The sequence below is a fragment of the Epinephelus lanceolatus genome, chromosome 10 (genome assembly GCF_041903045.1).
Source record: "Epinephelus lanceolatus isolate andai-2023 chromosome 10, ASM4190304v1, whole genome shotgun sequence".
NCBI classification, from domain to species: Eukaryota; Metazoa; Chordata; class Actinopteri; order Perciformes; family Serranidae; genus Epinephelus; species Epinephelus lanceolatus.
The window spans coordinates 18623729-18636235 of NC_135743.1; the positions used below are offsets into that span (position 1 = coordinate 18623729).

At 43.7% G+C, this 12507-nt stretch overlaps 1 protein-coding gene and 1 long non-coding RNA gene across 2 annotated transcripts; one reads left to right on the forward strand and one right to left on the reverse strand.

The window, feature by feature from the left end:
- The first annotated feature begins 290 nt into the window (after window positions 1-290).
- On the forward strand, window positions 291-1198 carry LOC144464504 (uncharacterized). The gene is made up of 2 exons (XR_013492201.1): window positions 291-379; window positions 1009-1198. It is a non-coding gene; the product is annotated as an uncharacterized LOC144464504 (long non-coding RNA).
- Window positions 1199-9071: 7873 nt separating this feature from the next.
- On the reverse strand, window positions 9072-10454 carry LOC144464393 (uncharacterized). The gene is made up of 2 exons (XM_078171183.1): window positions 9327-10454; window positions 9072-9087 (listed from the first exon to the last, which is right to left on the reverse strand). Exons 1-2 carry the CDS (start codon window positions 10364-10366, stop codon window positions 9072-9074), a joined length of 1056 nt encoding a protein of 351 aa, XP_078027309.1. The 5' UTR covers window positions 10367-10454.
- Between the last annotated feature and the right edge of the window lie 2053 nt (window positions 10455-12507).

Genomic DNA, 12507 nt, shown 5'->3' on the forward strand with positions numbered 1-12507 from the left:
GTACCACCGTGCTACCTATTATTGAATTTAGCTAGGTTATGTATTTGCAGAGATAAGAAGAAAATTTGCAAATTTGACCAAGTGTACCTGTCTGCAGCCTGCAGTTAGGGGCGGGCTTACACGTCGATTTGTGATTGGTTAAAAGTCGAATCTGGGCGGGGTTAAATGTCAATTGTAATTGGTTGAAAGTCGAATCTGGGCGGGGTTAAACGTCGATTGTAATTGGTTGAAAGTCGAATCTGGGCGGGGTTAAACGTCGATTGTAATTGGTTGAAAGAATATAACAGAGTCGCGACAAAAGAAGTCTAAAATGCTTGTGCGTCACGTTGACCTCAGGCTGTTTAAATACATAATACTGAGGGACAGAACTCCGATTTTGGTAAGTAGCTGTCAATAACTACATTGATTTATAATATATGTGTAGCACGCCATAACCAGTTACATCTTTATGTTGTTTTTTAAAGTAAAATGTGCTAATATTTGAGGATTAGTGTTAGTTTACTACGGTTAGGTAAGACTCTATTAATCCCAACCTTGGAAATTCACGTTACAGCAGCTTAATACACATGATGTGTAGTATTTTTACTGTAGAAATATAGGAATGTATAGATATCCCCCAGGAAGTGGCAAAATATAGTACTCAGGAATATTACACAGTATGTACACTGTGCACAGTTTAAATATAAGGGATGTGGATAAGGATATGTATTTATATATGTATACAGGCCAGTATATTAATGACATAGCGTAATTATATGATAGAAATGTATTATTACACAGTATAACTATGTGTAATGTGTATATAACATATATTATTGTCTGCCTTGTTTAAATATGTTAGTCTTTCCTTACCTTGGTGAAACAGCATGTTGCTTTTATTGCTTTAAATTATGTTTTCAATTCTGTCCTTACTCTTGTGTGGTTGTCAAGAGTAATCACATCCTAACATTTATTGATAATGTAATGATTCTAATGATTTATAACTAATGTTATCTTAATTACTTTCAGTGGGACAGAAGGAGACCGACGACAGGTGACTACCAGTCAAGTGACAGCACAATGGGTCACTGGGCTAGCAGCAGCAGCAGCAGCAGCAGCTTATATATATTTTATGTATCTTTGTCTTTTTACTATGTACTTATTTACTATAACAAATTAATTTTTAATAAACTCAGAAACATGACTTGGATGTCAAGCAGTTTGTCTGTGCCCTTCCTTCTGTGTTGTCCTCTCGTACAGTCTCCACCATGGTGCTGTGTGGGGATGTTCCAATCGTTTAGAGAGAGGGGTACATCCACAATTTCTTCATTGACACAGAGATGAGATTTTTTTTTTGGCTTAAGTCAGCAGGAGTAACCTGAGACTCACTACAGACTACAACAACAAAAATATGTAAGGTTATCATTCTCAAATACTGCATTAGCACATTTCCACAAACAAATACCACACTATTGGGAAGCTCAGTGTTTGGTTTATTAAAAATAAGGAACATGGAAAGCCTTGCAAAACCCACAGAGTTGAGACTCAGGGTAAGGGGGTTGTTTCATTACGGGGTGAGTTCAGGCTCCATTGTAACCCCCTGTTGTTCTTGTGCTGAAAAAAAAAAGAAAGAGGAGAAATGGTTAGGCATACATATATATGCCTGGGTCTGACGTTGCCTTGTAAGATAAGGCACAAGTATGACAAGTGGCATCAGTTTTAATTGCATTTGTTTGAAGTTGTCTCATGGATATGTACTGAGTGTATACATGTTCAGTAAGTATAAAGTGTTCCTGAATACTGTATGCATTCAACCACTATGGGATATGTCTGTGGGTAGACAAAAGTGAGTTGTGTGTGGGAAGTCACTGCAGGCACATTTTGTTGCAGACCAGTTTGCCAAGACCAAAAAGGGCAAGACAAAGCTTAGAGCAGATTTAATTCCCACCATCTTTGTGCATCATGCTGTGAGCGCCCCTGCACCACAATGCACCCCTGGACCTGTAACATCATTGTTATTGCCGCTCCTGAACTGTAACATTAATGGTCCTCATCCTGCAGCACTCCTGACATGAGGCACGCAGCATCACTGCAGTATAATTCCTTAAAATGTTTACTTATATTTCAGCGTTGGGTGCTGTTGTAACTGATCAGCACACCGGAAACCAGCAGGTGGCTCTACCAGCTCTGGTGTATTAATTTGCACTTGTCATAGTGACTGACTGGCAAGCCAATTTCCTTTTGTTGTGCTAAACTCAGCATTTGCCTACTGTGTTTCATTTGACAGGCCGTCAAATATTCATCCCTATCTCATAAGTTATCAGACTTTGATCCTGTGTCTGGTCGTCCCGTTGTCCACAGTTATCTCTTTATTTGAAGGTTTAGGCTATTTAATTGTTTAATATATCACACTGTTATTTATATAAGCAGGGGATTTTAATACAATCGGTCAGATCTGCACTCCAGAGAAGAGCCTTCATTAGACTATGCAATATCGCCCACTACTGGATTTGTAAGTTAATGAACTGTAATTAAAGCTATGTGCTTTGATTAGCCGCTATGAAACAACATGACCCTCTTCTATTTTATAATGTCTATTAATATTATAATATCATAATAATGGTAACTGGTAATATGCAATGTATTACATTTTCAAAGTAACTTACCCAACACTGTATATCATATATTATATTCAATATAATTACTTATATAATTAATATAAAATGCAGTATAATACATATTAAGTATGATTCCTTATGTAACATATATGGGCTAGGCGGTTGACTACGGCTATAATAGCGGCAACAGAAGTCTGATCTTTAGAGGAGCCTGGATTGTGAATGAATGGATGAGACAGTAGTGCAGTTTGAGTGTCTGTATTCAGAGAATATTTAAAAAAAACAAACAATACACCATTCCAATATTCAAAAAAAAAAAATGGATTACCCACAATAAATCAAATGTTCTGTTGTTCACAATAAAGTTCTCAAGGAAAAACGTTCAGTTCATATCCTTTTAATCCAAAAAGGTTTGTCCAGATCGGTAGGTGTGAGACTTTGTCCTGCCGGTTTGTTGATCTAGCTCGCCATGTGAGTTGAGATGAATGGATCAAGGTCCATGAGAAGGAAATCCAACGTTGGTCAAAAAAAACCCTGACCTTCGAACCGAGTGGTCAGAGCTGAGCTTCCATGCACGGTCCGACAGGAAATCCGCGGAGTTTTCCAGATGGAGTATTGAACGGGTTGAGTTCAATAACGACTCAGTGGCTGACGGTTTCAAATGATCGATTCAGAGAGCTCCAGTCAAATGTTTGAGACGCTGACAGTAACATGCCCAGTCACAGTGGAGACGGAGGAGGAAGTGAACTCTGTGACCCGTGATTCAAAGGAAGTTTGGGGTCACGGGAAGTGGGCCCGCAAAATAAATAAATAAATAAATAAATAAATAAAATGAATAACTAAATGCGGGTTACAGGTCCCCCCCCAAACTCATGTACGGCCTCGTACATGCAGGTGGCTGGTAGCATACAGGATGTTCACAGGGAGAGGGAGCAGTGGTCAGAGGGGTCTCCTCAAGTTGTAATGCAGAGGTAAACATAGTGCTGAGTCCTTGGAACAGGGACTGAATACTGTGCAGAAATGGGTGCCCAGGCTTTGAATACTGCAGGCGAGTAGGAGGCCGGCGTATTCTAGTGGGACGTCGGACTGGCGGTTCAGATTCTGGGCTGGAGAGTACAGGTTCTGGCTGAGAGGAGGCGTTTTCCTCTGGGGGATCCGAGTCAACAGCAGGATCTGAGTCAGTTTCAACTGGGGGTTCTGCATCCTCATCCAGCTCAATCGATTCTAGCTCAGGTTCAAGATCAGCAGTGGGTTCTGGTCCAGACTCCATTTCCCTGTCCACTCCAACCGGTTCCTCTTCAGTAAAGCCCTGTGGATGCTGGCCAGGCGGAATCACAGGAACTGGAACAACTGCAGGTGCTGGAACAGGTAAGTCAATGACTGTTGTGAATTGGGTAGGACTGGAGCCAGAGTTATCAGGTAAGAAGAATTCTTGAAGATCAGGATCTTCAGGATCTGGAAGGTCTGTGCTTTCTGGAGTCACTGGAGTCGATGACGTCACTGATGTTTGTTTTGTTTTGTCTGAGTTGCTGGCTGGTGACAAGTAGCCACAAGGCAGCAGCAGATCACGGTGGAGGGTTCTGATGGGATGGTCTTTGGCTTCTGGCTTGACTGTGTACACCGGAAGAGTGCCGGCTTTCTTCTGGACGATATACACATCTGGCTCCCATCGGTCTGCGAGCTTGCGCTTGCCTCGTAGTCTGACGTTTCTGACCAGAACTCTGTCCCCAACAGAGAGATCTGAGGCAGTGACTTGCTTGTCGAATCTGAGCTTGTTTCGTCCCATGACCTTCGCTGAGTTTTCAGTCGCAATCTTGTAACTTTCCTCAAGATGTGACTTTAGCTTTTCCACATACTGTGAGTGAGATGTAGACGTTTTCTCAGACACAGGCAGTCCAAAAGCAAGGTCAACAGGAAGTCGTGGTTGTCGACCAAACATCAGTTCATATGGTAAGTAACCAGTGATGACATTTCGAGTACAGTTGTAAGCGTGTACCAGTGGCTTGATGTAATCTTTCCAGTGAGTTTTGTCTTGTGCTTGTAGAGTGCCCAACATGTTCAGAAGTGTTCGGTTGAATCGTTCGACAGGGTTGCCACGTGGATGGTAAGGTTTGGTCCTGCTTTTGTGGATTCCAGCCATTTGACACAGTTCTTTGATGGTGTGCGATTCGAAATCGGGCCCTTGATCGCTGTGGAGTCGTTCTGGGATCCCATAGTGGACCAGGTAGTTGTCCCATAGGGCTTTTGCCACTGTCTTGGCTCTTTGATTCGAGGTTGGCACTGCTACAGCGTACCTTGTGAAGTGATCCGTTATGACAAGGACATCTTTGGTGTCACTCCGATCTGGTTCTATTGACAAGAAGTCCATGCAGACGAGTTCGAGCGGTCTTGACGTTTTGATGTTGACCAGGGGTGCAGCTTTTTCCGGTTGTGCTTTTCTTCGGATGCATCTCTCACATGTCTTGATTTTATGGCATCAGCTGACATTCGTGGCCAGAAGAACCGTGATCTGACAAGGTCCAGTGTTCTCTCTGTGCCCAATTGGCCCATTTGATCATGCAGCTGGAAGAGGACCCCAGGCCGACACTCCTCTGGAAGGACAAGTTGGTAAGTAGGCTCACCTCCGATGTTCCTCCTCCTAACGAGAACATTTTTATGGAGCTCCAGACGTGTAAGCTCTCGCAGGAGTAATGGCAGGCCGGGGAGCTGTTCCCTCAGAGATGGTGGCGGAGTTTCTCCTCTCTCCAGTTGAGCAATGATATGCTGGATGACTGGATCAGCTTGTTGTTTGGCAGCAATCTCAGCATCAGAGAGGGATGGCACAACAGGCGAAGAGAACTGCAGATCGTTCACAAAACTGTCTGGCAGGCTGTCAGTGTTGATGGAGAGCGTTTGCACGAGAGCAGCGACTTGATCACAGTCAGGTGAGCTGTACACCAGTTGTCTGTCACATACTGCTTGGACTGAGTGCTGGTCAATAGATACGCAGGTTGGGTCTTCAAGATGTTGTTCTGTGAATCTCAATATTCTCTCTCATTCCTTCTGAGACATGGCGTCCTCCATTTGTTCAGCATGAGGTCGCTGAGAGAGTCCGTCGGCATCAGTGTTTAACTTCCCAGCTCGGTAGATGATCTTAAAAGTAAAGGTTGAAAGAGCGGAAAGCCACCTGTAGCTTGTAGCATCTAATTTTGCAGAAGTGAGCAAATATGTCAATGGTGTCTATCTGTGACCACAGTGAAATTGGATCCATACAAACAGTCATTGAACTTCTCAGTTACTGCCTATTTGAGCGCCAAGAACTCAAGTTTATGGGCGGAGTATCGACTTTCACCGCGTGACAGGCCTCTGCTGGCGTATGCAACCACTCTGTTTCGTCCATCATGTTCTTGGTACAAGACTGCACCAAGACCACTAGTGCTAGCATCCGTGTGCAAAACATAGGGTTTTCTTGGGTCTGCAAAGGCAAGGACTGGGGCTGTAGTGAGCTTCTGGATGATCTCTTTAAAGGCTTGCTGGCAAGCAGAAGTCTATCGAGCAGCGAAAAGTTCCTTTGGGTTCATATAATGTTGAGATTTCCCCACGTTCTTCGACCTTTTCTGGCTGGGTGGATATCCAGAAGTTAACTCATTGAGGGGTCTGGCAATTGAGGAGTATCCCTGCACAAACCGCCGGTAATATCCTGAGAACCCAAGGAACGACCTGAGCTCTCTGAGATTTTGAGGGACTGGCCAAGTTGTTAATGTGGCAATCTTGTCTGGATCTGTCTCCACTCCGTCACTTGAAACCACATGCCCAAGGTAGCGAACAGACGTTTGAAAGAAGACACATTTCTCGACTGATAGCTTCAATCCAAACTCCTTCAGGCGTTGAAGGACTTTCATCAGCCGTTGTTCATGTTCTTCCAGAGTAGGTGCAAACACTATCAGGTCGTCGATGAACACGAGTGCTTCTTTCAAGTTCATGTCTCCCATGCACCGCTCCATGAGACGTTGAAAGGTGCTGGGAGCATTAGTTACCCCTTGAGGCATGCGGTTGAATTCATAGAATCCATGAGGACATACGAACGCAGTTTTGCTCTTGTCGCCTTCCTCCATCTCTATCTGGTAGTACCCAGATTTCAAGTCCAACGTAGAGAACCATGTGGAGCCAGAGAGTGCTGAAAAGGTGTCTTCTAGCTTTGGCAAAGCATAAGCATCCTTGATGGTCCGTGCGTTCAACCTCCTGTAATCGATACAGAGCCTCACTGTGCCATTTTTCTTCCGCACTACAACTATGGGGGAAGTGAAAGGTGAATTGGATTCCCGTATAACACCAGATTGCAACAGTTCTTGAATGTGCTGGCGAACAGCATCCACATCTTGAGGGTGTATTGGTCTTGGTCGTTGCTTGAAAGCAGTTGGATCGGACAGTTTGATCTCATGCTTGACTTTATCTGTGCGACCAAAATCAAGATCGTGCATAGCAAACACCTCCGGAATACTGTCGAGCATGGTTGTTACATGTTGCTTCCATTCAGTTGAGAGTGGCGAATCTCCAAAGTTGTAGTTCAACTTGGTCTGGTTTGGCTCTGTAGAGGCGGAAGGTTGAGGCACTCTTTGCTCTTCATGGAGGATGGTCTGGATGGCACTTAACTCTCAGATTCATTGGTAATTACCACTGGCAGAGGGCCAGGTTGGACAGGAGGTAAGTCAACAAGAGCGGACTTTACCATTAAACCACCAGGCAGGGAGAAGGATGTCAGATGTTGGATGACCACTTCTTTCACACCTTGCAGAAGTGGACAGATGGCAAGAGCGTCCAGCACAACAGTCTTCTGAGCCGGAATAATCTGCAGAATAGTGGACTGCATCTTGATAATGCCATGGTAGTCATCGATGGTTAACTTGCATCTTATCTCCAGAATCTTGTGCACCGCTCTGTATCCAAAAGGCACAGGATGGAACTCAGACTGTGACTGACAGTGCTGGTTGTAGACAACATCCAGAGTGTTCGTGCCAATTAAAACGGAGGGCTGTGAAGATCGCAGGTCAGGAACAACCAAGGCAAGGGTGTCAATGTCCATTTCTTCTCCTATGAACTCCAGCGGAAAAGTCAAACTGAGTTTCACATATCCGATGTATGGCACGCTCTGTCCATTTGCGCCCTCTACCTCCAGGAGATCATCTAATGGCTTTATTTCATGGTCTGACAGGTAGGTGTTGTAAAAAGAATGTGAAACTGTAGTGACTTGGGAACCCGTGTCAAAAAGGCAGTGGAAGTTGGTTCCTTTAATTCTTACTTCACCGGTGCTTCTTGTGCCCACTAATCCCTTTGGCAATGGGGGTCGTGGTGATGGGTGCTTAGTGTGGGGACACTCATACATCGCAGCTCCCACTTCTTTCTTGGCAGAAGCTGCTTCTAGTTTGATGGCTTTCTGTTTTCCCAGGTTTGCTGCTTGTGTCTTAGCTGGCGGCATTTCTCTTCGACCAGGCTAGGGTTCGGCTGACTGGAACAGTTGGGAGAGATGTGACCATCTTGTCCGCACTTAAAACAAAACCAGGGCTTTGGCTTGTTGGTTGCTTGGCCAGGTTTTGGTTTTTGTTTATTCTTCATCTTCCTGTTACGGTCCGGGAGGCAGACACCGTCTCCACATTTAAGACTAGACTTAAGACTTAAATGTGGAGGGGGGGTGGAGACGCCGGGAACCTTCTCTCCTTCTCTCTCTCTCTCATATTCTATTACTGCATCTTGCTAACTCGGCCATTCTGGATGTCACTAACTCGGCTTCTTCTCCGGAGCCTTTGTGCTCCACTGTCTCTCAGATTAACTCATATCGCAGCGGTGCCTGGACAGCGTGACGTGTGTGGTTGTGCTGCTGCCGTGGTCCTGCCAGATGCCTCCTGCTGCTGCTGCCATCATTAGTCATTAGTCATACTTCTACTGTTATTATACACATATGACTATTGTCACACATGTATACTGCCAGATATTAATACATATTTTCAACATATTGTACCACAGTAGCCAGAACTATAACTATAATATTATTACTTACAATAATGTTGTTGTAAGCTACTGTTATTACCTGCATCTCTCTCTCTCTCTCTGTCTCTCTCTCTGTCTCATTGTGTCATGCGGATTACTGTTAATTTATTATGCTGATCTGTTCTGTACGACATCTATTGCACGTCTGTCCGTCCTGGAAGAGGGATCCCTCCTCAGTTGCTCTTCCTGAGGTTTCTACCGTTTTTTTTTTTCCCTGTTAAAGGAGTTTTTTTGGGGAGTTTTTCCTTATCCGCTGCGAGGGTCATAAGGACAGAGGGATGTCGTATGCTGTAAAGCCCTGTGAGGCAAATTGTGATTTGTGATATTGGGCTTTATAAATAAAATTGATTTACTGATTGATGCTGATGTTCTGGTTTAGCAGAGGGGGAGTTCTTGGACAGCAGGGCGGACATCTGGCTCTGAAGTTTTAACATTTGCTTCCTCAGGTCTTCAATAGCACTTACATCTGAGGAATGGCCACATGCGCATGCACTGGTGCTATGAGTTTGAAGGTTAGCACGGTGCTTGACTGTTGGAATATGCTTCTTCATCAACGTTTCTTTTGCCAACTGCCTGTCTTCTTCTGTTCTTAGCATGAATAACAGTTCTGAGAATAGTGGTGGTTGGTCTTTCTTCTGTTCTAATTGCAGTTTGTTTATGACTGTGTTGTCCCAGCAACCTCTGCAAAATTGCTTTAGCAGGTACTTGTTCGTTTCAGCTGCTGGAACCCCACCACGCTTCACCACTGTGCTGAGAGTAAGCTGGAGCCTCTGCAGATATGCAGATGGTCGTTCCCCATGGTCTTGAAGAGTATTAAGAAATTTGGCAAATAACTCTTCCCCGTCTTCAACAGTGGCGTAAGCAGAATCAAGAACATTCAGAAAAGTAGCAGGCAATGCATTAGGTCCCAAACTCTTCACCAGGTCAGCAGCTGGGGGAAGTAAGCTTTCCAGAATGCGTCTTGTGATATGCAATGGTACAAGGCTTGGATCTGCATTCAAAAGTTCAATTTGAGACCTCCAGGAATCATAATCTGCTTCGTGTTGTGGTTTTGGAAGCTTCCCTGAGAAGGTGCGTAGTCGGAGTGAAGACAGAGGTTGAATATTTACATCATCTCTGCGCACAATATGCTCAACTACAACTCTTTGTACCTCAGGGGGGGTCAAATCATTTCCAGCGAGCGAAATTCTCGGTCCCAGATTTACAGGTGAATTTGGCTGGGGTTGAGGTTCTTGCTGGTCAGTGGAGGAATGACCCGCTTGCTGTGAGGAGAGTACCTCAACAGTGTCTTCCTCTTCATACTCCTCTCCAGTAGCTGCTATTCCCAAATGTGCACTTATTTGGTCAAAGACTCCCTTCAAGACGTTGTCGAAGGATTGGCCACTCTGCTGGGAAAGACGTCTCAGCACTTGGAGGTAGTCAGGGGATGGGGTAGTCCCCACTGTGACTGTGGCAGCGCGCTCACTCGAAAGTAATGAAACAACAAATTCAACGTCTGCAGCTACACGAGATGTGTAAGTATATGGCAAATGCGGTTTTAGCTGTGCCAAGGCAGCAGCGTTAATAAATTCGACGGCCAGATTTTTATAAAATGGACTTTCACGGTCTGTAACAGTAAACGATGTTTTAAGTTCACCGTAACTATGTAAATGATCAATAATCTCATTTTCTGCTTGAGTGTTTGTTACACCAGTAATAATAACAGAATGAGCAACATTGATACCAAGTTCCTCAAAGGGATCCATATTTCAACTCACCCTTTTTCCCTTAAATGTAACACATCGGTAAGTACATACAGGCACAAAAACATTCACAATAACAGTCTCCTGGCTAGCTCGCCACAGATGTAACATATATGGGCTAGGCGGTTGACTACGGCTACAATAGCGGCAACAGAAGTCTGTTCTTTAGAGGAGCCTGGATTGTGAATGAATGGATGAGACAGTAGTGCAGTTTGAGTGTCTGTATTCAGAGAATATTTAAAAAAAAACAACAAATACAAACAATACACCATTCCAATATTCAAAAAAAAAATGGATTACCCACAATAAATCAAATGTTCTGTTGTTCACAATAAAGTTCTCAAGGAAAAACATTCAGTTCATATCCTTTTAATCCAAAAAGGTTTGTCCAGATCGGTAGGTGTGAGACTTTGTCCTACCGTTCGTTGATCTAGCTCGCCATGTGAGTTGAGATGAATGGATCAAGGTCCATGAGAAGGAAATCCAAAGTTGGTCAAAAAAAAACCTGACCTTCGAACCGAGTGGTCAGAGCTGAGCTTCCATGCGCGGTCCGACAGGAAATCCACAGAGTTTTCCAGATGGAGTATTGAATGGGTTGAGTTCAATAACGACTCAGTGGCTGACGGTTTCAAATGATCGATTCAGAGAGCTCCAGTCAAATGTTTGAGACGCTGACAGTAACATGCCCAGTCACAGTGGAGATGGAGGAGGAAGTGAACTCCGTGACCCGTGATTCAAAGGAAGTTTGGGGTCACGGGAAGTGGGCCCGCAAAATAAATAAATAAATAAAATGAATAACTAAATGCAGGTTACACTTATCTCTGGAACAACTTGAAACACACCTTGTTAAGTTTTAAGTCTCACCAAGGTCAACTCAGCACTTATCTGCAGTGTCCTCTCTCACACAGTGGTCCTGCAGCATCACTGCTCCTCCACCACGCTCCTACAGCAGGTTACAAATATACAAGATTACATATCTAATACTGTGATAGAATATATGTTTTAACAAATCTGAAAGGAAAAAAACATTTATTCTACATAAGCTGGATTTAGTTGCTGGCTGGCCAAGAAACAGACAAAAAGACAAATCCTATATCCCAGAATCCTTGAAATCCTAAATCCTAGAATACTTTAAAGATTCTAAACCTAATAACTCCTTGTTTGAAACATACATTTAGCCTACTTGTGAGTTTTTTGTTAAAGAAACTGTTTAGTTCAGCTGCTTGAAAACTTCAACTGCAAGTTACTGCTAACATTAGCTTAGCTAGTTTGTTGATAAGGCACCAGCCTTCAAGGCTGATCATAGAGATTAGTGCCTTGCAGGCTAGTCTCTACAATCAGCCTTGAAGGCAGCTAACTGAATAATGAAAATTATAGAATATGAATCCTCTAACCAGCCTGCAAGGCACTAACCTCTACAATCAGCCTTGAAGGCTGGTGGCTTAGCAACAAACAAACTAGCTAAGTTAACGTTAGCCGTAACTTGCAGTTGAAGTTTTCAAGCAGCTGAACTAAACAGTTTCTTTAACAAAATACTTACAAGTAGGCTAAATGTATTCCAAAGTAAATGCCCCGTGCACAGCACTCTCAGTCCTTGGTGCAGGTGATGGCAGGAGACATCAAGTAGATCAGAAAAGTTGATTCACCGCACACAAGGAGGCTGAATTGCTTCTTATCTTCTTAAATCTTCCAAACAGCCTTCAAAACAACACGTTTCACCCATGGCTTTATCAGGTTTGTTACACTGTCCATTGCACAGGTGATTTTAAATAGGCTGCAGCTGTACGTTACTGAATCCAATCAGCAAGATGAACAGCCTGCTGAGTCCACACCTGCAGAGACGTTTTACATTTCCTCCTCTCTTTCACCTTCAAACAAGTGAATGGAAGTAAACGGCGGTAAATGGCGAGATACTGCTAGCGACCAATCACATTTCACCCCACCCAGATTCGACTTTCAACCAATCACAATCGACGTTTAACTCCACCCCTAAGCCCGCCCCTAACTGCAGGCTGCAGACGGTACGTCTCAATTTGGCATTTGCAATTTTAAAAAATTCAATGTCCTAATTATCAAATAAAGTACATCACACAATTTAAAAAATTAAACTTTACTCATCTGTTACTGTAAATCCATTTTTCCAG